Below are 27,585 nucleotides of genomic sequence, written 5' to 3'. Positions count from 1 at the left end.
ATGAGAAACGAGGCTAACTTTTTTTTCCAAAATTTCAAAAAACATGGGCTATAACCCATCGTTTTTGTCATTTCGTCATTTTTTTCAAATCCTCAAAAATGATGAAAAACGGCGCGCTATAGTATGCCGTACGATATGGGCTATAGCCCATGGTCCAAAATGATGAGAAACGAGGCTAACTTTTTTTTTCCAAAATTTCAAAAACATGGGCTATAACCCATCGTTTTTGTCATTTCGTCATTTTTTTCAAATCCTCAAAAATGATGAAAAACGGCGCGCTATAGTATGCCGTACGATATGGGCTATAGTCCATGGTCCAAAATGATGAGAAACGAGGCTAACTTTTTTTTTCAAAATTTCAAAAAACATGGGCTATAACCCATCGTTTTTGTCATTTTGTCATTTTTTTCAAATCCTCAAAAATGATGAAAAACGGCTCGCTATAGTATGCCGTACGATATGGGCTATAGTCCATGGTCCAAAATGATGAGAAACGAGGCTAACTTCTTTTTTCAAATTTCAAAAAACATGGGCTATAACCCATCGTTTTTGTCATTTCGTAATTTTTTTCAAATCCTCAAAAATGATGAAAAACTGCGCGCTATAGTATGCCGTACGATATGAGCTATAGCCCACGGTCAAAAATGATGAGAAACGAGGCTACGTTTTTTTTTCAAAATTTCAAAAAACATGGGCTATAACCCATCGTTTTTGTCATTTCGTCATTTTTTTCAAATCCTCAAAAATGATGAAAAACGGCGCGCTATAGTATGCCGTACGATATGGGCTATAGCCCACGGTCCAAAATGATGAGAAACGAGGCTAACTTTTTTTTTCAAAATTTCAAAAAACATGGGATATAACCCATCGTTTTTGTCATTTCGTCATTTTTTTCAAATCTTCAAAAATGATGAAAAACTGCGCGCTATAGTATGCCGTACGATATGGGCTATAGCCCACGGTCCAAAATGATGAGAAACGAGGCTAACTTTTTTTTCCAAAATTTCAAAAAACATGGGCTATAACCCATCGTTTTTGTCATTTCGTCATTTTTTTCAAATCCTCAAAAATGATGAAAAACGGCGCGCTATAGTATGCCGTACGATATGGGCTATAGCCCACGGTCCAAAATGATGAGAAACGAGGCTAATTTTTTTTTTCAAAATTTCAAAAAACATGGGCTATAACCCATCGTTTTTGTCATTTCGTATTTTTTTTCAAATCTTCAAAAATGATGAAAAACTGCGCGCTATAGTATGCCGTACGATATGGGCTATAGCCCACGGTCCAAAATGATGAGAAACGAGGCTAACTTTTTTTTTCAAAATTTCAAAAAACATGGGCTATAACCCATCGTTTTTGTCATTTCGTCATTTTTTTCGAATCCTCAAAAATGATGAAAAACGGCGCGCTATAGTATGCCGTACGATATGGGCTATAGCCCATGGTCCAAAATGATGAGAAACGAGGATAACTTTTTTCTTCAAAATTTAAAAAACATGGGCTATAACCCATCGTTTTTGTCATTTCGTCATTTTTTTCAAATCCTCAAAAATGATTTAAAACGGCGCGCTATAGTATGCCGTACGATATGGGCTATAGTCCATGGTCCAAAATGATGAGAAACGAGGCTAACTTTTTTTTCCAAAATTTCAAAAAACATGGGCTATAACCCATCGTTTTTGTCATTTCGTCATTTTTTTCAAATCCTCAAAAATGATGAAAAACGGCGCGCTATAGTATGCCGTACGATATGGGCTATAGCCCATGGTCCAAAATGATGAGAAACGAGGCTAACTTTTTTTTTCAAAATTTCAAAAAACATGGTTTATAACCCATCGTTTATGTCATTTCGTCATTTTTTTCAAATCCTCAAAAATGATAAAAAACGGCGCGCTATAGTATGCCGTACGATATGGGCTATAGCCCATGGTCCAAAATGATGAGAAACGAGGCTAACTTTTTTTTTCAAAATTTCAAAAAACATGGGCTATCCCCCATCGTTTTTGTCATTTCGTCATTTTTTTCAAATCCTCAAAAATGATGAAAAACGGCGCGCTATAGTATGCCGTACGATATGGGCTATAGCCCATGGTCCAAAATGATGAGAAACGAGGCTAACTTTTTTTTTTCAAAATTTCAAAAACATGGGCTATAACCCATCGTTTTTGTCATTTCGTCATTTTTTTCAAATCCTCAAAAATGATGAAAAACGGCGCGCTATAGTATGCCGTACGATATGGGCTATAGTCCATGGTCCAAAATGATGAGAAACGAGGCTAACTTTTTTTTTCAAAATTTCAAAAAACATGGGCTATAACCCATCGTTTTTGTCATTTCGTCATTTTTTTCAAATCCTCAAAAATGATGAAAAACGGCGCGCTATAGTATGCCGTACGATATGGGCTATAGTCCATGGTCCAAAATGATGAGAAACGAGGCTAACTTTTTTTTTCAAAATTTCAAAAAACATGGGCTATAACCCATCGTTTTTGTCATTTTGTCATTTTTTTAAAATCCTCAAAAATGATGAAAAACTGCGCGCTATAGTATGCCGTACGATATGGGCTATAGCCCACGGTCCAAAATGATGAGAAACGAGGCTACGTTTTTTTTTCAAAATTTCAAAAAACATGGGCTATAACCCATCGTTTTTGTCATTTCGTCATTTTTTTCAAATCCTCAAAAATGATGAAAAACGGCGCGCTATAGTATGCCGTACGATATGGGCTATAGCCCACGGTCCAAAATGATGAGAAACGAGGCTAACTTTTTTTTTCAAAATTTCAAAAAACATGGGCTATAACCCATCGTTTTTGTCATTTCGTCATTTTTTTCAAATCTTCAAAAATGATGAAAAACGGCGCGCTATAGTATGCCGTACGATATGGGCTATAGCCCATGGTCCAAAATGATGAGAAACGAGGCTAACCTTTTTTTTCAAAATTTCAAAAAACATGGGCTATAACCTATCGTTTTTGTCATTTTGTCATTTTTTTCAAATCCTCAAAAATGATGAAAAACGGCTCGCTATAGTATGCCGTACGATATGGGCTATAGTCCATGGTCCAAAATGATGAGAAACGAGGCTAACTTCTTTTTTCAAATTTCAAAAAACATGGGCTATAACCCATCGTTTTTGTCATTTCGTAATTTTTTTCAAATCCTCAAAAATGATGAAAAACGGCGCGCTATAGTATGCCGTACGATATGGGCTATAGCCCATGGTCCAAAATGATGAGAAACGAGGATAACTTTTTTTTTCAAAATTTCAAAAACATGGGCTATAACCCATCGTTTTTGTCATTTCGTCATTTTTTTCAAATCCTCAAAAATGATGAAAAACGGCGCGCTATAGTATGCCGTACGATATGGGCTATAGTCCATGGTCCAAAATGATGAGAAACGAGGCTAACTTTTTTTTTCAAAATTTCAAAAAACATGGGCTATAACCCATCGTTTTTGTCATTTCGTCATTTTTTTCAAATCCTCAAAAATGATGAAAAACGGCGCGCTATAGTATGCCGTACGATATGGGCTATAGCCCATGGTCCAAAATGATGAGAAACGAGGCTAACTTTTTTTTTCAAAATTTCAAAAAACATGGTTTATAACCCATAGTTTTTGTCATTTTGTCATTTTTTTCAAATCCTCAAAAATGATGAAAAATGGCGTGCTATAGTATGCCGTACGATATGGGCTATAGCCCATGGTCCAAAATGATGAGAAACGAGGCTAACTTTTTTTTTTCAAAATTTCAAAAAACATGGGCTATAACCCATCGTTTTTGTCATTTCGTCATTTTTTTCAAATCCTCAAAAATGATGAAAAACGGCGCGCTATAGTATGCCGTACGATATGGGCTATAGCCCATGGTCCAAAATGATGAGAAACGAGGCTAACCTTTTTTTTCAAAATTTCAAAAAACATGGGCTATAACCCATCGTTTTTGTCATTTTGTCATTTTTTTCAAATCCTCAAAAATGATGAAAAACGGCTCGCTATAGTATGCCGTACGATATGGGCTATAGTCCATGGTCCAAAATGATGAGAAACGAGGCTAACTTCTTTTTTCAAATTTCAAAAAACATGGGCTATAACCCATCGTTTTTGTCATTTCGTAATTTTTTTCAAATCCTCAAAAATGATGAAAAACGGCGCGCTATAGTATGCCGTACGATATGGGCTATAGCCCATGGTCCAAAATGATGAGAAACGAGGCTAACTTTTTTTTTCAAAATTTCAAAAAACATGGGCTATAACCCATCGTTTTTGTCATTTCGTCATTTTTTTCGAATCCTCAAAAATGATGAAAAACGGCGCGCTATAGTATGCCGTACGATATGGGCTATAGCCCATGGTCCAAAATGATGAGAAACGAGGATAACTTTTTTTTTCAAAATTTAAAAAACATGGGCTATAACCCATCGTTTGTGTCATTTCGTCATTTTTTTCAAATCCTCAAAAATGATGAAAAACGGCGCGCTATAGTATGCCGTACGATATGGGCTATAGTCCATGGTCCAAAATGATGAGAAACGAGGCTAACTTTTTTTTTCAAAATTTCAAAAAACATGGGCTATAACCCATCGTTTTTGTCATTTCGTCATTTTTTTCGAATCCTCAAAAATGATGAAAAACGGCGCGCTATAGTATGCCGTACGATATGGGCTATAGCCCATGGTCCAAAATGATGAGAAACGAGGATAACTTTTTTCTTCAAAATTTAAAAAACATGGGCTATAACCCATCGTTTTTGTCATTTCGTCATTTTTTTCAAATCCTCAAAAATGATTTAAAACGGCGCGCTATAGTATGCCGTACGATATGGGCTATAGTCCATGGTCCAAAATGATGAGAAACGAGGCTAACTTTTTTTTCCAAAATTTCAAAAAACATGGGCTATAACCCATCGTTTTTGTCATTTCGTCATTTTTTTCAAATCCTCAAAAATGATGAAAAACGGCGCGCTATAGTATGCCGTACGATATGGGCTATAGCCCATGGTCCAAAATGATGAGAAACGAGGCTAACTTTTTTTTTCAAAATTTCAAAAAACATGGTTTATAACCCATCGTTTATGTCATTTCGTCATTTTTTTCAAATCCTCAAAAATGATAAAAAACGGCGCGCTATAGTATGCCGTACGATATGGGCTATAGCCCATGGTCCAAAATGATGAGAAACGAGGCTAACTTTTTTTTTCAAAATTTCAAAAAACATGGGCTATAACCCATCGTTTTTGTCATTTCGTCATTTTTTTCAAATCCTCAAAAATGATGAAAAACGGCGCGCTATAGTATGCCGTACGATATGGGCTATAGCCCATGGTCCAAAATGATGAGAAACGAGGCTAACTTTTTTTTTTCAAAATTTCAAAAACATGGGCTATAACCCATCGTTTTTGTCATTTCGTCATTTTTTTCAAATCCTCAAAAATGATGAAAAACGGCGCGCTATAGTATGCCGTACGATATGGGCTATAGTCCATGGTCCAAAATGATGAGAAACGAGGCTAACTTTTTTTTTCAAAATTTCAAAAAACATGGGCTATAACCCATCGTTTTTGTCATTTTGTCATTTTTTTCAAATCCTCAAAAATGATGAAAAACGGCTCGCTATAGTATGCCGTACGATATGGGCTATAGTCCATGGTCCAAAATGATGAGAAACGAGGCTAACTTCTTTTTTCAAATTTCAAAAAACATGGGCTATAACCCATCGTTTTTGTCATTTCGTAATTTTTTTCAAATCCTCAAAAATGATGAAAAACTGCGCGCTATAGTATGCCGTACGATATGGGCTATAGCCCACGGTCCAAAATGATGAGAAACGAGGCTACGTTTTTTTTTCAAAATTTCAAAAAACATGGGCTATAACCCATCGTTTTTGTCATTTCGTCATTTTTTTCAAATCCTCAAAAATGATGAAAAACGGCGCGCTATAGTATGCCGTACGATATGGGCTATAGCCCACGGTCCAAAATGATGAGAAACGAGGCTAACTTTTTTTTTCAAAATTTCAAAAAACATGGGATATAACCCATCGTTTTTGTCATTTCGTCATTTTTTTCAAATCTTCAAAAATGATGAAAAACTGCGCGCTATAGTATGCCGTACGATATGGGCTATAGCCCACGGTCCAAAATGATGAGAAACGAGGCTAACTTTTTTTTCCAAAATTTCAAAAAACATGGGCTATAACCCATCGTTTTTGTCATTTCGTCATTTTTTTCAAATCCTCAAAAATGATGAAAAACGGCGCGCTATAGTATGCCGTACGATATGGGCTATAGCCCACGGTCCAAAATGATGAGAAACGAGGCTAATTTTTTTTTTCAAAATTTCAAAAAACATGGGCTATAACCCATCGTTTTTGTCATTTCGTAATTTTTTTCAAATCTTCAAAAATGATGAAAAACTGCGCGCTATAGTATGCCGTACGATATGGGCTATAGCCCACGGTCCAAAATGATGAGAAACGAGGCTAACTTTTTTTTTCAAAATTTCAAAAAACATGGGCTATAACCCATCGTTTTTGTCATTTCGTCATTTTTTTCGAATCCTCAAAAATGATGAAAAACGGCGCGCTATAGTATGCCGTACGATATGGGCTATAGCCCATGGTCCAAAATGATGAGAAACGAGGATAACTTTTTTCTTCAAAATTAAAAAAACATGGGCTATAACCCATCGTTTTTGTCATTTCGTCATTTTTTTCAAATCCTCAAAAATGATGAAAAACGGCGCGCTATAGTATGCCGTACGATATGGGCTATAGTCCATGGTCCAAAATGATGAGAAACGAGGCTAACTTTGTTTTTCAAAATTTCAAAAAACATGGGCTATAACCCATCGTTTTTGTCATTTCGTCATTTTTTTCAAATCCTCAAAAATGATGAAAAACGGCGCGCTATAGTATGCCGTACGATATGGGCTATAGCCCATGGTCCAAAATGATGAGAAACGAGGCTAACTTTTTTTTTCAAAATTAAAAAAAACATGGTTTATAACCCATCGTTTATGTCATTTCGTCATTTTTTTCAAATCCTCAAAAATGATGAAAAACGGCGCGCTATAGTATGCCGTACGATATGGGCTATAGCCCATGGTCCAAAATGATGAGAAACGAGGCTAACTTTTTTTTTCAAAATTTCAAAAAACATGGGCTATAACCCATCGTTTTTGTCATTTCGTCATTTTTTTCAAATCCTCAAAAATGATGAAAAACGGCGCGCTATAGTATGCCGTACGATATGGGCTATAGCCCATGGTCCAAAATGATGAGAAACGAGGCTAACTTTTTTTTTCCAAAATTTCAAAAACATGGGCTATAACCCATCGTTTTTGTCATTTCGTCATTTTTTTCAAATCCTCAAAAATGATGAAAAACGGCGCGCTATAGTATGCCGTACGATATGGGCTATAGTCCATGGTCCAAAATGATGAGAAACGAGGCTAACTTTTTTTTTCAAAATTTCAAAAAACATGGGCTATAACCCATCGTTTTTGTCATTTTGTCATTTTTTTCAAATCCTCAAAAATGATGAAAAACGGCTCGCTATATTATGCCGTACGATATGGGCTATAGTCCATGGTCCAAAATGATGAGAAACGAGGCTAACTTCTTTTTTCAAATTTCAAAAAACATGGGCTATAACCCATCGTTTTTGTCATTTCGTAATTTTTTTCAAATCCTCAAAAATGATGAAAAACTGCGCGCTATAGTATGCCGTACGATATGGGCTATAGCCCACGGTCCAAAATGATGAGAAACGAGGCTACGTTTTTTTTTCAAAATTTCAAAAAACATGGGCTATAACCCATCGTTTTTGTCATTTCGTCATTTTTTTCAAATCCTCAAAAATGATGAAAAACGGCGCGCTATAGTATGCCGTACGATATGGGCTATAGCCCACGGTCCAAAATGATGAGAAACGAGGCTAACTTTTTTTTTTCAAAATTTCAAAAAACATGGGATATAACCCATCGTTTTTGTCATTTCGTCATTTTTTTCAAATCCTCAAAAATGATGAAAAACGGCGCGCTATAGTATGCCGTACGATATGGGCTATAGCCCACGGTCCAAAATGATGAGAAACGAGGCTAATTTTTTTTTTCAAAATTTCATAAAACATGGGCTATAACCCATCGTTTTTGTCATTTCGTAATTTTTTTCAAATCTTCAAAAATGATGAAAAACTGCGCGCTATAGTATGCCGTACGATATGGGCTATAGCCCACGGTCCAAAATGATGAGAAACGAGGCTAACTTTTTTTTTCAAAATTTCAAAAAACATGGGCTATAACCCATCGTTTTTGTCATTTTGACATTTTTTAAAAATCCTCAAAAATGATGAAAAACTGCGCGCTATAGTATGCCGTACGATATGGGCTATAGCCCACGGTCCAAAATGATGAGAAACGAGGCTACGTTTTTTTTTCAAAATTTCAAAAAACATGGGCTATAACCCATCGTTTTTGTCATTTCGTCATTTTTTTCAAATCCTCAAAAATGATGAAAAACGGCACGCTATAGTATGCCGTACGATATGGGCTATAGCCCACGGTCCAAAATGATGAGAAACAAGGCTAACTTTTTTTTTCAAAATTTCAAAAAACATGGGATATAACCCATCGTTTTTGTCATTTCGTCATTTTTTTCAAATCTTCAAAAATGATGAAAAACTGCGCGCTATAGTATGCCGTACGATATGGGCTATAGCCCACGGTCCAAAATGATGAGAAACGAGGCTAACTTTTTTTTCCAAAATTTCAAAAAACATGGGCTATAACCCATCGTTTTTGTCATTTCGTCATTTTTTTCAAATCCTCAAAAATGATGAAAAACGGCGCGCTATAGTATGCCGTACGATATGGGCTATAGCCCACGGTCCAAAATGATGAGAAACGAGGCTATTTTTTTTTTTTTAAATTTCATAAAACATGGGCTATAACCCATCGTTTTTGTCATTTCGTAATTTTTTTCAAATCTTCAAAAATGATGAAAAACTGCGCGCTATAGTATGCCGTACGATATGGGCTATAGCCCACGGTCCAAAATGATGAGAAACGAGGCTAACTTTTTTTTTCAAAATTTCAAAAAACATGGGCTATAACCCATCGTTTTTGTCATTTCGTCATTTTTTTCGAATCCTCAAAAATGATGAAAAACGGCGCGCTATAGTATGCCGTACGATATGGGCTATAGCCCATGGTCCAAAATGATGAGAAACGAGGATAACTTTTTTTTTCAAAATTTAAAAAACATGGGCTATAACCCATCGTTTTTGTCATTTCGTCATTTTTTTCAAATCCTCAAAAATGATGAAAAACGGCGCGCTATAGTATGCCGTACGATATGGGCTATAGCCCATGGTCCAAAATGATGAGAAACGAGGCTAACTTTTTTTTTCAAAATTTCAAAAAACATGGTTTATAACCCATCGTTTATGTCATTTCGTCATTTTTTTCAAATCCTCAAAAATGATGAAAAACGGCGCGCTATAGTATGCCGTACGATATGGGCTATAGCCCATGGTCCAAAATGATGAGAAACGAGGCTAACTTTTTTTTTCAAAATTTCAAAAAACATGGGCTATAACCCATCGTTTTTGTCATTTCGTCATTTTTTTCAAATCCTCAAAAATGATGAAAAACGGCGCGCTATAGTATGCCGTACGATATGGGCTATAGCCCATGGTCCAAAATGATGAGAAACGAGGCTAACTTTTTTTTTCAAAATTTCAAAAAACATGGGCTATAACCCATCGTTTTTGTCATTTCGTAAGTTTTTTCAAATCTTCAAAAATGATGAAAAACTGCGCGCTATAGTATGCCGTACGATATGGGCTATAGCCCACGGTCCAAAATGATGAGAAACGAGGCTAACTTTTTTTTTCAAAATTTCAAAAAACATGGGCTATAACCCATTGTTTTTGTCATTTCGTCATTTTTTTCAAATCTTCAAAATTGATGAAAAACTGCGCGCTATAGTATGCCGTACGATATGGGCTATAGCCCACGGTCCAAAATGATGAGAAACGAGGCTAACTTTTTTTTTCAAAATTTCAAAAAACATGGGCTATAACCCATCGTTTTTGTCATTTCGTAATTTTTTTCAAATCCTCAAAAATGATGAAAAACGGCGCGCTATAGTATGCCGTACGATATGGGCTATAGCCCACGGTCCAAAATGATGAGAAACGAGGCTAACTTTTTTTTTCAAAATTTCAAAAAACATGGGCTATAACCCATCGTTTTTGTCATTTCGTCATTTTTTTTTCAAATCTTCAAAAATGATGAAAAACTGCGTGCTATAGTATGCCGTACGATATGGGCTATAGCCCACGGTCCAAAATGATGAGAAACGAGGCTAACTTTTTTTTTTAATTTAAAAAAACATGGGCTATAACCCATCGTTTTTGTCATTTCGTATTTTTTTTCAAATCTTCAAAAATGATGAAAAACTGCGCGCTATAGTATGCCGTACGATATGGGCTATAGCCCACGGTCCAAAATGAGAAACGAGGCTAACTTTTTTCTTCAAAATTTCAAAAAACATGGGCTATAACCCATCGTTTTTGTCATTTTGTCATTTTTTTCAAATCTTCAAAAATGATGAAAAACGGCGCGCTATAGTATGCCGTACGATATGGGCTATAGCCCACAGTCCAAAATGATGAGAAACGAGGCTAATTTTTTTTTCCAAAATTTCAAAAAACATGGATTATAACCCATCGTTTTTGTAATCGTCATTTTTTTCAAATCCTCAAAAATGATGAAAAACGGCGCGCTATAGTATGCCGTACGATATGGGCTATAGCCCATGGTCCAAAATGATGAGAAACGATGATAACTTTTTTTTTCAAAATTTCAAAAAACATGGGCTATAACCCATCGTTTTTGTCAAATTGCGGAATTGCGGAAATTGCGCACAGTTTCAGTTTCATAAGGGGTGAAATGATTCACACCGTTTATTACACTTACTCTCAGATAGAAATTGTCTAGATTTCAGTCCTGCCTTTTCTAATTATCCACACAAACAGTGGACATCAAATATAAAAATACACTGTAAAAGAAAACAAAAGGAGAGACAATGGGTAATAACATGGAAAAATAAAGTCAGAGGGACAAAGAGTAACAGTTTTTCTCAACTGTTGGTACAGAAGGCTTGTATTTGTAATATAATGGAGACCAACTTTATCAGCAGTCTGTTATGACTGCTTTCAAACCATAAGTCACACGACGGAAGAAACCTTGCGCATCTTCACAGCACCATCTTGGAATACCATCACCACCAGCGCTGCAAACAACATCGTTATGAAATAGCTCTGAACAGAAAATATAAATAACAACGATACAGAAATATTACCACAAGTGCTCTATAGAAATGTCTTCCAATAGTCCTTCCTTCCACCACGCACTGGCCGGTAATTGGTAGCTATCTCCTCCGTCTCCTCTGTCTTCAACCGTTTAAAAAGGGAGGGCTAGATGAAGTGATTGCATGGCCGAAGAAGAGCCTTTAGTGCCGTTTGTAAGCAGCTCATGCTTTGCAGGGCTGCAGATGGTGGTTTAGTCTATAGGCCATAGTCATTCAAGCCAAGGCAGGCTGTACTGTGCACAGTATCCGTGTCGCCACCTCAGTGCTTCTCCAGAGCTTTGGTCAGCAACTCGTTGAGACGGGCGATCATGGGTCTGGGATCGTCATTCAGCCCTGCTGCGATCATGGCATTGTCATAGATCTGCAATGGGGAGAGAAAAATAATAATAATGTCAAAGGCTATTGTAGCAAGTGGGGCCATGGTTGAGGATTATCTTCACTTTTGCCATGTTTTAGAACCAGAGACTGAAGCTTAAATTCTTATGTTTGTGACTAGATGTTTCATTTGAGTGGCAATTGAATTGACCATATTCAGACCGCATCCATCTTGCCAGCAAGGTGCCAACTAGGTGCAACTTCCCATTGACAGCCCATTCATCCAAACAGAAAAGTCTGATTGTATTAAACAACGTCAAACTCGTCAAACAACGAAAATCTTGAATTATCCTCTATCTGCGTTATGAGCTACCTCCTGTCAAGAAATTCCTTGCAGATGATTTACTTTCTGAGTTTGGAAGCGCTCTTTGGATATCACTCAATGGCCCTGCGTAGTGCGTACCACCCGTTTTGAATTTGCACATAATGCAGGAGGCAAAAGGAGATTGCTTTACTGATAATGAGCGCTTCCAAACTCTGACACTTCCACCTACATGGAACCTTGCTGGCAAGATGGATGCGGTCTGCATATGGTCAATGTTGCACGTTTCACTTGATTGAGAAGACTGCCATTCCCAAAATAAATCCAATTTAATTTTTAAACTTGAAACTGTTTTGAACTTTATGGGAAAGAAAGAATTACGAGTAGTGGCAATCCCCTTGTAACACATTTAAACCGAGCTGGTTAACAGACTGTGTTGTAACACATTTAAACCGAGCTGGTTAACAGACTGTTGTATCACATTTAAACTGAGCTGTCTAACAGACTGTTTGCAGAGTGGAACTGTACTTCACCTGTTCCAGTAGCAGTCCAGCCAGGTCAGAGTCGGTCTCTTTCAGTGCATACATCTTTTTGATGAGGTCATGTCTGGGAAATCAATGTCAATTAGAGCGGGTGAATGTTGGACAACACAAAATAATGTTTTTTGCTAAAAGAAGGAATATGTTCAAACAAAATAAATATAATTAGAACAACAAAAAATATGTGGTGTTATTGCCCTAATTACCCTGATGTAGACCATGCGCTAAAACCCAGTTTTAAACATAAACAGACAATAGTCGGAGATTGGATATCGGTCATAATTTCCTAATCGTGCATCCCTAGTTACAAGTGTTGCTGTAATCCTTTGCCCGTACACTGTAACCACACTGGCATCCCTGTGACCATGGGGCAGCAGTGGTTTAGAGCAGTGGTTTCCAAACTATTTAGCCCGTGCAGGGCCGGATTTAGCAAACAGGGGGCTCTAAGCAAAGCATTGTCAGGGGGCCCCCTGCACTGCCACACCGGGGGGGGTCCGGGGGGGCGCTAGCCCACCCTGGGTCCAGAAAAATCTGTAAATTTGCCATGGAAATGCTTCAATCTGGTGCACTTTGAGATCAAAAATTTGATCTAGTATATCTGCTATTTTTGCTCTTTTTTAAATTGAAATTTTGAATTATTTTTAGCTATTTCTGAATTGAAATCTTGAAAAGTTAATGTTTTATTTAATTTCAAATACTTTTATTTTATTTTATATATATATATTTTATCCCACGGTTTTGTAACCCATTTTTCACTCCTGTGTCAATCATCTAATGTGATCCTGGGCTCTACACAACCTCCACCAACCTAGTCCCCATATATGGGGGACAAGTGGAGAGCAACGGACTTGAACTCATGCTTCCTTCATGCCTGAGTGTCCAAGTTGCTCCTTTACACCTGACAGGGGGGAGTTTCCCTGGTTGGACGTAGCGCGTGGAAATACAAATACATTTATATGTTCTTACTTCTTATGCTAAATTTAGGAACTTAAATGCAAATACATTAGACATAAAAAAAACTAGTAGGCCTACTCATAATATAGACTATAGTAATTAAAGCGGATCATGTTTGCATGTGTGGAATTGGAATTGTTTTGGGGGAAAACATAATCTTTCACCTGGACAGGACCTTTAATGACAATGTCACACCGCTCCCTATCACTCAGCTGTCCTGGCCAAAGAGCTGAGTCATCAGTTATGATGTCATTCACTGGCACTGCAGGTGCTTCAGAATCAGATCGCTCCTCCTCTGGCTCCTCATCTTCAATTCCATCTTCAATATCATCATTATCACTGTCACTGTTACTGTCACTAGTAATAATATTAACAGCCCTAGTTGCAGCAGCAGCCTCACTGGTACTACTGGGGCCCCAGTAGTACCATCATCATCATCATCGTCATCATCATCATCATCACTGATGCAGACGCAGTGATGCTAGTAGCAGCCCTAGTAGCAGCAAACTCACTTCTAGTCAATCGACTAGTAGTTGCAGCCTCAGAACCAACCTCATTGTTATTGTTAGTGTCTACATTAGCCTCCTGGTGCAACACTTCCTCTTGCTCTCTCTCCTCTAAAAATTGGGTTGGGTTCTTCTGCTGGCTTGAAATAACTTGTTAGCTTGGGTAAAGAAGCCCGGAGCATTTCAGCTTTTTTCTTTTTCTTGTCTTTTTGAGATCCACTGGGGTAAACTCGTTTCATGATTGGTGTTGCTCTTAGTTGCACTCTGACTCACTCATTCAACTAAACTAGTACAAACGCAAATGAACAACAAACTGATAGAAAATGCAACCAGAGAACATATGCATGACACACTCACTGAACACCTTATTGGTAGAGAAAGCCTATTTGTTGTAATTTCAATTGGTATTAATACCCAAACAATCATTTTCGACAGGAGAATGATCTGCAATTTACGTCACTGAAAACTTTCATATTAAATTAATTTACTCACCTACGTTTAAATCGTAAAATGGAGGATCATGTAAGAACACACTTTTGTTATTGAAGAGCAGGGTAAATATGACCCAACAGGGGAGCCCACGACGGGCCGGACGGCCGCGACCGGGCGGGAGGGAGGATCATGAAGAAGTGACGCCGAGGAAGCGACGCCATGGGCCGTCGGAGCCCCCCCTGGGGGGCATCCCTAACCGACCGCAATAGGCGAAAAATCAACTGCGAGTCTGCGACGGAACGGGCTGGCGGGGCTGCGATATTAAACATTTTTCAGGGAGAACTCTCGGGGCCTCTAGCCGTCGGGCTCTACGCAGCTGCGTAGTTTGCGTAGCGGTAAAAACCGCCCCTGAGCCCGTGGCCCAAAACAGAAATTAGACATTGACCCGGGACCCAAATTAGTGAAAATAGCACTCTGCCAAAAACACTCCGCACATGCCCCCATGTATCTCTCTCTCTTACCCAGCATTGATCTCCAGTGTGGGCTGCAGTAGCTGGGCTCTCTCCTCTGTGCTGCGAGCTACCTGCTGGGTGCGGAGGAAGTGGCGAGCGGCCCCCATCTCCAGCACCGTGATCATGGCTGGGTGGGTGTCCAGACGAGGAGTCACCTGGCAGAGGTGAGGAAGGAGGCGCCAAAAAAAGAAAAAGGGTTCAAATGGGTTCCATAACAACAATTACGAACCACATACTGTAGGTGTCAATGGGCTCTATGCACACACAAACTTGGGCCCCTTTCATACTTCCTTCACGTGTTACCGCTGATACTAACGAAGGCTCTGTTCCATTCTGCTCAAACAGAGTCAGGGTGCTGCTATTGTGCATGTTGGCTCACTGGAAACACTCTGGTACACTCAAAGTGTCCTTGAGTGGGTTCCAAATGGCCCTGTATGGGTGTGTAACGGAGAGTGTACAAATGGAAACAAATGGGGTGCTTGAAATTAAAACGTTTGAGAACCACAAACCTGACTCCGTCAGATAGTATTGTATTATTGAGTTCACAAGTTCCCCCCTCCTGCCTGGATCTGGGCTCTCTCAAGCAGAAACGATAAACCGGAAGCAGCGGGACAAAAATGATAATTTCGAGTTGTAGTCTTGTTAGGTGAGGTTGTGTTTACATTTGCACGATGGCAGCGCTTCAATACGTCATCAGTATCACGTTGATCCCGCCTTTAGCAGCCGCATATCTCTCCGGTCAGAAATGGCTCGGAGTACATTGTCTCTGCCAGAGAGGGACCAGATGGGCAGCAGGAGGAGGAACTCACTGCTGCCACCAGCTGGCGGAGTCAGGTTAGGCCACCTTGCCATTGAGTTAATGAAATGCCACCCCGTTGCCACCATGCTTTTTCAATGCAAAATGCCAACATGGCAGCCATGTGAATATGGCCTATATACAGTAACCTCCAAACACGTCGCTTCGCACCGCGTTTAGAGCTTGTAGATCTGTTACTTCTGATGCTCTTGTGTGACGCTGTAGTATGATCAAGTAGGGGATTCATTTACAGTACGAAAAAAAAAGGTTGAAGAATATGGAGATTGGAGGTTTCTGCCCAACAGCGACGATATATGCATTTATGCTGTCTGCTTTCATTACCTTGACATTGGTGACTCTGGGGCCCAGAGTGGTGCCCTTACCTTGACATTGGTGACTCTGGGGCCCAGAGTGGTGCCCTTACCTTGACATTGGTGACTCTGGGGCCCAGAGTGGTGCCCTTACCTTGACATTGGTGACTCTGGGGCCCAGAGTGGTGCCCTTACCTTGACATTGGTGACTCTGGGGCCCAGAGTGGTGCCCTTACCTTGACATTGGTGACTCTGGGGCCCAGAACGTTTCTCATCCAAGCCATCAAGTCCTCAGCTTGTTCCGTTGTCAACCGCTCGGCCTCTGCAGACAAACAGAGAAGAGAGGAGGAGTCAGTGCTACCAGCATTGGCAACGACAACACAGGGTTCGGGAACCCTGTGCTGAAGCAGAAATGATGCGAGGGGGGACGGGGGGTGTCTAACCGGGCTTGATGTCCTGGTACTTCTCCTCCTTGTAGTGGTCCACCACGATGTCCGTCTCCACAGAGATCATCTTCTTCTTGTCAAACTCCCGCAGGTGCAGCAGTGTCAGCTCGTCAAACTGCTCGTAGCAGAACAGCACCTGGAGGAACAAATGGATGGATTCAACACAAGACATGAGGAAGAGAGGAGTGACTAAAGCTTCATTTAAAAAGGACATTTCAATGCTGGAAGAAACAGCAGTCACTCAATGTTAAGAGTAAGAGCGCTGAACCGAGACCCCTGGGTGGTCTTATCAACAGGTTTTGCGAATAAATAAATAAATATGTTATTTCTAGCCTACATAAACCTTTCCACCCAATGCTTTTGCAAGAGCAACACAACAACACAATTCCCACAAACATCACGTAGTCAGTCACCTCCATGTCCTTCTGCTTCATGGCCTCGTAGTAGACGGAGTGCTCTGCCAGATGGCGGTTGGGGGCACACAGGTAGTAAATGTTGCGTGTGCCGGCCTTCATGCGCTCGCCGTACTCCATCAGGTTGGTCTGCTGCCCGGCGGGCAGCGCAGATGACTCGAACCGCAACAGCTTGGCGATGTCCTCCTGTAAAATATGACCACATGGACAGTGTGACTCTTTAACCCATTTAGGCCAGACGTCGAAATTTCTAAAATGTCAGGATTTGTGCCACATTTTTACGAATTTTTCAAAAATAGCAGATAAAGATAGCTCCGAAGCTCGCCACTCGGTGGCGCGCTATGAGCTTGTAGATCTGCTATTTTTCAATAGCTAAATTATAACATGTTTAAAACACCAAAAGGGGTTCCCTCCCAAAATGGGTTAACTGTCGAAAACACAATCTCTTTCGGAAAGCGGTAAGACATGCTAACTATCGCTCTAAAATTGTAGATTTCTGTGCCAGTGAAAGATCATGGTGAGAATATCGTGAAAATGTTGTGCAAATATTTATTATTTATAAAAAAATATATATATATATTCTTTCACAGCGAAAGTTTATTAATTCACTCAAAACATTTGCTTCTGGGGGCGGTTCCTGCTGGAACTAAATATTTTCAGATGGGGGTTCGCAGCCAAATACAAATTATTCTGAGAGTCCTTGACATGAAAAGGTTTGAGTGGCACACCGATACGTTTTTCAGAAAACGGTCAGGATTTAGAAGACACTTGTAGAATTTGGTCCCGGAAACAATCTACTAAAAGAAGTTGACTTTACATTGCTAGCTTACATTGCGATCATTTTAATTTATACGATATATTATCCAAAAAGCGTTCATATTTTGCGGGAGAGACGGAAGAGGAGCAGAAATGAAGTGCCAGCATATCGATCCGTTCATAACCACGGAGAGCGCCCTGGATTAGTAGATACGAGTCATTCTTTCTGCCGCGCTAACATGTAAGTCAACGGCAAGCTAATATGAGAAAAAATATATAGGAAAAATTCAGAAAATTCTTATCTCGCCCCGTATCATTGAGGATGCGCTAGGACGTCCAGCGACGTCTAAGGCTCAGCTCGTTTTCAATCCTTAAGACGCCTAGGGACGTCTTACGTACAGAAACTGTTTTAATAGGTTAAAACTGCTTCTGGGAGAGAAAAGGAATCCTGAATCATAATCCCAGACTATTTGGCAGACTATTATAGCATTCAAATATTTAAAATATGAAGCCCCGAAGACTGGACTGGACCTTGACGTCCTGTTCGTGGGTGGTGACGATTCCCTCTCGCATGAAGAGGCCGTAGTCCTCAAAGAACTTGTTGTACTTCTCTGGTTCCTTCTTGCTCTGGTCCAACAGGAAGCGGATCACCCTCTGCTGCAGAACGTCACGGAGCTTCCTGGAGGACCAAGGAAGGGCCAACGGGGAAAGAGACCTTTTAGAAGAATCTGTCAATATGATATCGATTGGTCCTTCGTTAAAGCTGGCCGATAAGTCCATGCCGTTGGGAAGAAACCACCCAACTCCAAAATGTTCATTTATGAGGAAATTAGAAAAAAATCAAGAAATGAAGAAAACCTAATATTTTGAAAACAGAGCAATACAGCCTCTTCAAAGTTGGTCTTGTGACTTTATATATTGTCAAGTACTTGCACGAGCAGTCCAATGGATTTAAGAGGTTTTGTCCAAAGCACTTTATTACTTTTTATTGGTTCAATATTTATTTAACCAACACACATTCGTAAAATGTGTTCAATAGCACTGATTTATGCAAAAAAAAAAGAATGTTACAAGGTTTCCTCCCGACAGCAACTAATGCTATTTTATTAAACATAGATGGTTTGCTGTGTGAAAGACGGAAGAAAATTCTACCTGATCAGAGCGCTCTCCTGAAGCAACTCTCTGCTCAGATTCAATGGGATGTCCTCACTGTCCACAACACCTGATAGAACACACACACACACACACACACACACACACACAGTTTTGCCAGATGGTAAAAAGGTGCATGGGGATTATGGAGTGTGAAGGCTAATTTCAAGAGGCTTTCCTCTGCTAAAAGAAATCACTGATGAAGTCCAAACACGTGCACGGGCCCAACTTCTGCTTAAAATGTGCATAAAATGTATTTGTTGAGCACGTGACCCGAGTAACCATTATAATCCTAAGAACAGCCAATCACAAAGCTCACAAAGCATCACAAATGCCTTGTGAGCTTGTAGCTTTTTTTAAGTTTGATATTTTTGTAAATGTTCAAATGTTTTGAAGATTGACACCGGGTTGAAAGTTAAGTGACATACTAAAATAAAGTGTATGCTTCATCATATGACAAGTGTCGCTGGGCCAACAGACGCGCTGCTTGCGGAATGTATTGCGTTGCTTGAAAAATCAGTAATTTTCAAAGTATGCGGCGTGAGAGAGAGAGAGAGACACACACAGACCTCTAAGGAAACGCAACCATTTGGGCAGGATGTCGGTGGCCTTGGTCTGGATGAGGATCTTCCTGCTGTACAGAGACACACTGGAGCCCATCTCCCTGCTCACGTCAAACATGGTAGGCTTCTGCTCAGAGGAAAACATTCAATAAGTCTACATTCCTACTAGAGACCAGCTTCTGCCCAGAGGAAAACATTCAATAAGTCTACATACCAACTAGAGACCAGCTTCTGCTCATAGGAAAACATTCAATAAGTCTACATTCCAACTAGAGACCAGCTTCTGCTCATAGGAAAACATTCAATAAGTCTGACGATTAATTTTGATAATACAATGCCGATGTAGGTAGTTGAAGTTGTAGGTAATAAAAGCTAAAATCATCAACATGAATCATCAGAACCCAAAGATTTCATGAAATTGATTCTTATGGAAATTATAATATGGAAAACGACAAGCATTCCCATTTTACAATGCAGTGGAAAGATGCAATAACTGCCTCCATCGGTTCACACTTCTAACATGGTTGAGATCTGCAGCATTCCTCACAATGTCGGGTACGTAGAAGATGCTGCGGATGTTGACCGGGGCGTCGGCGCGGTAGTGCAGTGTGTAGCGGGGCCGGTCGTACGACTGGGCCACGTAGCGGTAGAACTCCTCATGCTGCCACTCGCTGATCTCCTTGGGTTCCATCATCCACAGGGCCTGCATGCGGAACATACAGGTGGATATACTGAACGCCCCGTTTACAATTGGTCGGAAGTCTTGTCACGCACCCAAAAGAAAACCTGGCAGATCTACAAACTCACAAAATGCATTGTATTAATCAGGCATAATATCTGCACAGAAACAGACAGAGAGAATAGAGGCTGACCTGCAGGGTGTTCAGTCTGCGTCCATTCAGGAAGATGGGGAAACTGACAAAGTTGCTGTACTTGTTCACAACCTCTGAAACAGACAGACAACGTGTGGACTTGTTTACACAAGTTACAATTACTAGTAGGTGACTGTGGTATATTCATCATATTAAATGATCACTGCAGTTTGTAGTACCTTTAACTCGATCCTCAGCAGAGAACTCCTTGCAGTCGTCCTTGAAGTGAAGCACGATCTTGGTTCCCTGTCTGACTCCGTTTGCTTCAGCGATCTCAAACTCTCCGGAGCTGAGAGAAAACAAAGTCAGTAACTCACAGAAAGACCACACAAAGTGCTTTACAAACAAGCAATCCATGGCATGGAAAATAAAAAGCATGTACTGTCGCCAAACGCCTGTTCAAAACAATAGCATTTTAAGGTTGTTCTTAACCCATTCAGGCCTGGAAAAAAAAGTTTTCTAAATCATGACAACTTTCTGAGGCACATTTTAACGATAAAAAAAAAGATAGGAGCTTGTAGATCTGCTATTTTTCAATAGCTAAATTATAACATAATGTTTGAAACACTAAAAGGGGTTCCCGCCCAAAATGGATAAATAATGTCCACAGAGGCCACAGCTCTCAACTTGTGGAAGAGCGTTCCAAAGTTTAGGGCACATGTATTAAGTCGTCCTCGCGCACCATTCCATTCTACTGAAAACTTCCGTAATTCGTGGATTTTCAGCTTCCATTTGTGCATTTTCTAGAGGTGCTTTGAATGTTGCGGCCATTTCTGACGGTGCGAAAAGAGAACTTGTATCTCAACAGGAAGTACCCGTTTAAATACAATATCACCCATCTCACCCATCTGAAGACCACTTGTATCCAGGAACGCCAGGCTCAGCCGACTGCGAGTAAACGTCCACACGGTCTGCCACCATGAAGGCAGAGTAGAAGCCCACTCCAAACTGACCAATGATGGTGCTGCTGGCCTCCGCCTGGTCCTGGAGAGCATCTAGGAAGGACTGCGAGAAGGACCAACATTATGGGAACGGTGACGGTGGAGCGCCAGGCAGAACTTAAATCAACTTAATACAACCTGCAGCCACCAACTATTGTTCATATATGGTAATAGTAGACAGTTTTATATGACGCTTAAAATTCCATTCAAAGTCGATTAAATGTATTATTTGGTGAGTGCAAATTAAATTAAATTAAATTAAATTAAAACATTTTCAAGCAGGTATATCAGTGCTTGTCAACAACAGCAGATAAGCACAAAAAGTAAATCTGTTGAATTTGTGAAAATGGATGCTGGAAATCAGTGGTGGAAAAAGTACAAAAATATTTTACTTAAGTAGAAGTACTGATTCTCTACTTGAAAATTACTTAAGTAAAAGTACAAAGTGCCCATTAAGAAAGTTACTTAAGTAAAAGTATAAAAGTACCTCAAATAAAATGTACTTAAGTACAAAGAATTTCCCGGCGTAAAATGTACTTAAGTATAAAAGTAAAAATTACAAAGTACAAGTACAAAGTACAAAATACAAAATTATTTTCAAAATGAATACAAAGAAATGAATTTCCAAAATTGTCATCCTGTCAAAAGTGGCTTTATTCCAAAAAATGAAATAGCATACAAATACTGAAAATACAGAACCCCCAACAGCATACATCGTGTTGGGAAAGTTTTTTTAGGAACTATAGTTCAGTTCACAGTTGTTGATTTTTAAAATGAACTAGTTCCGTTCATAGTTCATCATTCCAAATTTTGAACTAAAGTTCATCGTTTGAAAAACTATTATAGTTCTTTTTCGTTCTTTTTTTGCTTAAATTTTTATATATTTTTTACATTTTACAAAAATTGCTCTTTTGCAATGTGAAATGCCACCGAATTATTTTTCCTTCTCTATATGGGCTTTTGCATGCTTTTATTGTGAAGGCAAAAGTTTCTGAACGTTCTCAGAGCCTGCATCCCTGGGGTTGGCTGATCTACAAGCTCACAACGTGTCCGGACGCGACGAGTTGTGAGCTTGTACATCAGCTATTTTCAGCACGGAACACTTTGTACGGCGAAGAATAAATTAGGCATCACTGCGCTTCATTCACTGTGGAAGAGAGATGTCTTTTGTTGGCCGTTCGTGGCGATATTATGGACACGTACCTCCTCGAAGCGATAATGACCAACTAAGCTATTGGAAGCTATTTTTCGTGGCACATTATGTGTGTACAACAACAAGTTCCCTCAGTGTTTGTGTTAGGAGTTGGGACAGTGTCTGCTGTCTGTCAGCGTGCATAATCTTGCAGTAGCTAGATGCGCGCTCCAGTGACGGCTGAGAAAGATTAGTTAATTTGTGTCGGATAGGGACTTATTGGTTGGTTTTCCGCTAAATATTAAGGCATGGGCGTAAGGCATAAGGCAAGGACAAAAATAAAAAATCCTTCTGCTAAGACTGTGTCTCGGTCATCCATGTTGAATGCGTGTGACAAAACACAGTGTGTGCGTCTTGCCGTCTTCAAAGCAGGCCAGGCAGCAGAACACAACTCCGCCCCCCTATTATCTGAGAGTGGAGCAGCCCTGTTCAATTCTCAACTGCGCATTCCTCCAGTAAGACAAATATAAGATTTTATTATTTAATTTGTAGCGAGTAACGAGGTGTCCGATTTTAAATATAGCGCATTAAAAGTACGATTTTTTCCTTGTAAATGTAACGAAGTAAAAGTAAAAATACAGCAAAAGAAAAGTAGTCAATAACAAATTCTCCAAACTTGTACTTAAGTACAGTAACGAAGTAATTGTACACCACTGCTGGAAATTGAGGATTTCACTGGGACAGAGTCAATGAAAGAAAGAACGTCAGCATTATCATTCTGAACCATTTACAGTAGTTAACAAAGTGAAAAAGCTTGAAGTGAGAAGTACTCACTCTAGAGGATAAAGTTTTTGTCCTGGGACAATTTGGACAGTTTCGAAATCATGGTAAGTGGCACAGTTAGTCATGGGCAAATCAAAAAAATGTCTGTGGACCAAATTGCCATGACAGGACACAGAACGACCATTAAAATACATTGAAATCAGATGGAGTATAGTACATTAACAGCTACCTTAGAACCAGATCGGGCGATGGTCCCCAAGTTGGCAATCAGGTCCTCCTGGTTCATACCCACTCCAGTATCCTGCAACAGACAGACAATAGTCACTGAGAGCACCACAACATGCAGTACAATATTCCGCCACTAGGTGGAATACTGTCTTCAGGAATAGACATTTGCTTAAACCCAGACTAGAATAATACCTGGTTACTTCAAATAAAATACTGGAGCACTCGACCGGATCGGCACGTTATTATTTTGCAGGGGTGACTGACGTTTCGATTTGCGTCTTCTTCAGAATGGGCTCTACGCACACAGAATAATTCTTCCTACTTCTGGGCCGCTTCCTCCCTTTCTTCACAGGTGTTACTGATGATACTAATTATTAGGCTCCGTTCCATTTAGTCGCTACAAATGTTATACAATTAAAATATTTGTACACTCTCGGAATTACACACCTGTACAGGGTCATTTGGAACCCACTCAAGGACACTGATAGGTGATGCAGGTGAGCCAACGTGCACAATAGCAGCACCTTGACTCTGTTTGACCAGAATGGAACAGAGCCTTCAGTAGTATCAGCTGTAACACCTGTGAAGGAAGTAGGGAAGGGGGCCCAAGTTCTTTCCAAAATGGCGTGTGCAATGCATATAGCCCATTAAAACAGGAACCATCTATTCCCTTCAGTGTGTGCAGGTCATACACATTCCAGGTGACGTGGGCCTCTGTGACCTGACTGACAGTACCTGGATGGTGAAGGTGCCTTTGGCAGCGTCCGTTTGGAGGTGGATCTCCATGGGAGCCGTGTCGCCTCCTCCTGTGATCAGCTTGTGGCGCAGCTTTTCCAGGGCATCGCTGCCGTTGGAGATCAGCTCCCTGATGAACACCTGCAATGCATTTAAATTTTTTATTGAATACTTGGGACAGGCACTGGGAATACTAAAATGTCTGCTAAAAGGATGAAACAAAGAACGACTTTCGGCTCGTTTCCATTGGTGTCCTCGCATACTCACTTAATCAAAAAACAATGATGATAGATATACACAATACGCAAAAGTATGAGTCAGATAAGTCATGCAGTACAAACTTTTGAGCTCAAAAGAGAAAGAGAAATTTGATGTCTCAGCTGGACCCAAACGAGTGAAACTAACCGATCTACAAGCTCACATGTGAGCTTGTAGATTGGCTGTTTTTTTTTTTCATAAAATAATAATTAAATTATTGGCAGGCAAATTATTTTGGCAAATTATTTTGTGAGGCAAATTATTTTGGCAAATTATTTTGGGAGGCAAATTATTTTGGGAGGCAAATTATTTTGGCAAATTATTTTGGGAGGAAAATTATTTTGGCAAATTATTTTGGGAGGAAAATTATTTTGGAAGGCAAATTATTTTGGCAAATTATTTTGGGAGGCAAATTATTTTGGCAAATTATTTTGGCAAATTATTTTGGGAGGCAAATTATTTTGGCAAATTATTTTGGGAGGCAAATTATTTTGGGAGGCAAATTATTTTGGCAAATTATTTTGGCAAATTATTTTGGGAAGCAAATTATTTTGGCAAATTATTTTAGGGAAATTATTTTGGGAGGCCATTATTTGACACTTTGGTTGTTGAGAAACAGCTCCTAAAACATTATTTTACACTTTTGGTTGTTGAGAAACAGCTCCTAAAACATTATTTGACACTTTTGGTTGTTGAAAAACAGCTTCTAACCATTATTTGACACTTTGGTTGTTGAGAAACAGCTCCTAAAACATTATTTTACACTTTTGGTTGTTGAGAAACAGCTCCGAAAACATTATTTGACACTTTTGGTTGTTGAAAAACAGCTTCTAACCATTATTTGACACTTTAATTGTTGAGAAACAGCTCCTAAAACATTATTTGACACTTTTGGTTGTTGAAAAACAGCTTCTAACCATTATTTGACACTTTGGTTGTTGAGAAACAGCTCCTAAAACATTATTTTACACTTTTGGTTATTGAGAAACAGCTCCTAAAACATTATTTGACACTTTTGGTTGTTGAAAAACAGCTTCTAACCATTATTTGACACTTTGGTTGTTGAGAAACAGCTCCTAAAACATTATTTTACACTTTTGGTTATTGAGAAACAGCTCCTAAAACATTATTTGACACTTTTGGTTGTTGAAAAACAGCTTCTAACCATTATTTGACACTTTGGTTGTTGAGAAACAGCTCCTAAAACATTATTTTACACTTTTGGTTGTTGAGGAACGGCTCCTAAAACATTATTTGACACTTTTGGTTGTTGAAAAACAGCTTCTAACCATTATTTGACACTTTGGTTGTTGAGAAACAGCTCCTAAAACATTATTTTACACTTTTGGTTATTGAGAAACAGCTCCTAAAACATTATTTGACACTTTTGGTTGTTGAAAAACAGCTTCTAACCATTATTTGACACTTTGGTTGTTGAGAAACAGCTCCTAAAACATTATTTTACACTTTTGGTTTTTGAGAAACAGCTCCTAAAACATTATTTGACACTTTTGGTTGTTGAAAAACAGCTTCTAACCATTATTTGACACTTTGGTTGTTGAGAAACAGCTCCTAAAACATTATTTTACACTTTTGGTTATTGAGAAACAGCTCCTAAAACATTATTTGACACTTTTGGTTGTTGAAAAACAGCTTCTAACCATTATTTGACACTTTGGTTGTTGAGAAACAGCTCCTAAAACATTATTTTACACTTTTGGTTATTGAGAAACAGCTCCTAAAACATTATTTGACACTTTTGGTTGTTGAAAAACAGCTTCTAACCATTATTTGACACTTTGGTTGTTGAGAAACATCTCCTAAAACATTATTTTACACTTTTGGTTATTGAGAAACAGCTCCTAAAACATTATTTGACACTTTTGGTTGTTGAAAAACAGCTTCTAACCATTATTTGACACTTTGGTTGTTGAGAAAAAGCTCCTAAAACATTATTTTACACTTTTGGTTATTGAGAAACAGCTCCTAAAACATTATTTGACACTTTTGGTTGTTGAAAAACAGCTTCTAACCATTATCTGACACTTTTGTTGTTGAGAAACAGCTCCTAAAACATTATTTTACACTTTTGGTTATTGAGAAACAGCTCCTAAAACATTATTTGACACTTTTGGTTGTTGAAAAACAGCTTCTAACCATTATTTGACACTTTGGTTGTTGAGAAACAGCTCCTAAAACATTATTTTACACTTTTGGTTATTGAGAAACAGCTCCTAAAACATTATTTGACACTTTTGGTTGTTGAAAAACAGCTTCTAACCATTATTTGACACTTTGGTTGTTGAGAAACAGCTCCTAAAACATTATTTTACACTTTTGGTTATTGAGAAACAGCTCCTAAAACATTATTTGACACTTTTGGTTGTTGAAAAACAGCTTCTAACCATTATTTGACACTTTGGTTGTTGAGAAACAGCTCCTAAAACATTATTTTACACTTTTGGTTATTGAGAAACAGCTCCTAAAACATTATTTGACACTTTTGGTTGTTGAAAAACAGCTTCTAACCATTATTTGACACTTTGGTTGTTGAGAAACAGCTCCTAAAACATTATTTTACACTTTTGGTTGTTGAGAAACGGCTCCTAAAACATTATTTGACACTTTTGGTTGTTGAAAAACAGCTTCTAACCATTATTTGACACTTTGGTTGTTGAGAAACAGCTCCTAAAACATTATTTTACACTTTTGGTTATTGAGAAACAGCTCCTAAAACATTATTTGACACTTTTGGTTGTTGAAAAACAGCTTCTAACCATTATTTGACACTTTGGTTGTTGAGAAACAGCTCCTAAAACATTATTTTACACTTTTGGTTATTGAGAAACAGCTCCTAAAACATTATTTGACACTTTTGGTTGTTGAAAAACAGCTTCTAACCATTATTTGACACTTTGGTTGTTGAGAAACATCTCCTAAAACATTATTTTACACTTTTGGTTATTGAGAAACAGCTCCTAAAACATTATTTGACACTTTTGGTTGTTGAAAAACAGCTTCTAACCATTATTTGACACTTTGGTTGTTGAGAAAAAGCTCCTAAAACATTATTTTACACTTTTGGTTATTGAGAAACAGCTCCTAAAACATTATTTGACACTTTTGGTTGTTGAAAAACAGCTTCTAACCATTATCTGACACTTTTGTTGTTGAGAAACAGCTCCTAAAACATTATTTTACACTTTTGGTTATTGAGAAACAGCTCCTAAAACATTA

The 27,585-nt window shown here is 38.9% G+C and overlaps 1 protein-coding gene across 1 annotated transcript in view; it reads right to left on the bottom strand.

Annotated features, from left to right (window-relative positions):
- Window positions 1-10,945: 10,945 nt before the first annotated feature.
- Window positions 10,946-27,585, bottom strand: part of trap1 (TNF receptor-associated protein 1) — a 55,311-nt gene continuing 38,671 nt past the window's right edge. The window contains exons 4-18 of the mRNA XM_080775658.1: window positions 24,091-24,231; window positions 23,357-23,428; window positions 21,116-21,276; window positions 20,451-20,560; window positions 20,272-20,345; window positions 19,947-20,102; window positions 19,406-19,526; window positions 18,837-18,906; window positions 18,216-18,363; window positions 16,929-17,114; window positions 16,513-16,651; window positions 16,306-16,391; window positions 14,972-15,117; window positions 12,553-12,625; window positions 10,946-11,743 (exon numbers count right to left, since the gene is read on the bottom strand). Coding sequence (XP_080631784.1) covers window positions 11,642-11,743; window positions 12,553-12,625; window positions 14,972-15,117; window positions 16,306-16,391; window positions 16,513-16,651; window positions 16,929-17,114; window positions 18,216-18,363; window positions 18,837-18,906; window positions 19,406-19,526; window positions 19,947-20,102; window positions 20,272-20,345; window positions 20,451-20,560; window positions 21,116-21,276; window positions 23,357-23,428; window positions 24,091-24,231 — 1,785 coding nt within the window. The 3' untranslated portion in view covers window positions 10,946-11,641. The remainder of the gene's footprint in view (window positions 11,744-12,552; window positions 12,626-14,971; window positions 15,118-16,305; window positions 16,392-16,512; window positions 16,652-16,928; window positions 17,115-18,215; window positions 18,364-18,836; window positions 18,907-19,405; window positions 19,527-19,946; window positions 20,103-20,271; window positions 20,346-20,450; window positions 20,561-21,115; window positions 21,277-23,356; window positions 23,429-24,090; window positions 24,232-27,585) is intronic.

Source organism: Protomyctophum bolini (assembly GCF_963924005.1).
Source record: "Protomyctophum bolini genome assembly, chromosome: 11".
NCBI classification, from domain to species: Eukaryota; Metazoa; Chordata; class Actinopteri; order Myctophiformes; family Myctophidae; genus Protomyctophum; species Protomyctophum bolini.
Note: the sequence above shows the minus strand (reverse complement) of the source record. Positions and strands in the feature narration are given on the sequence as shown.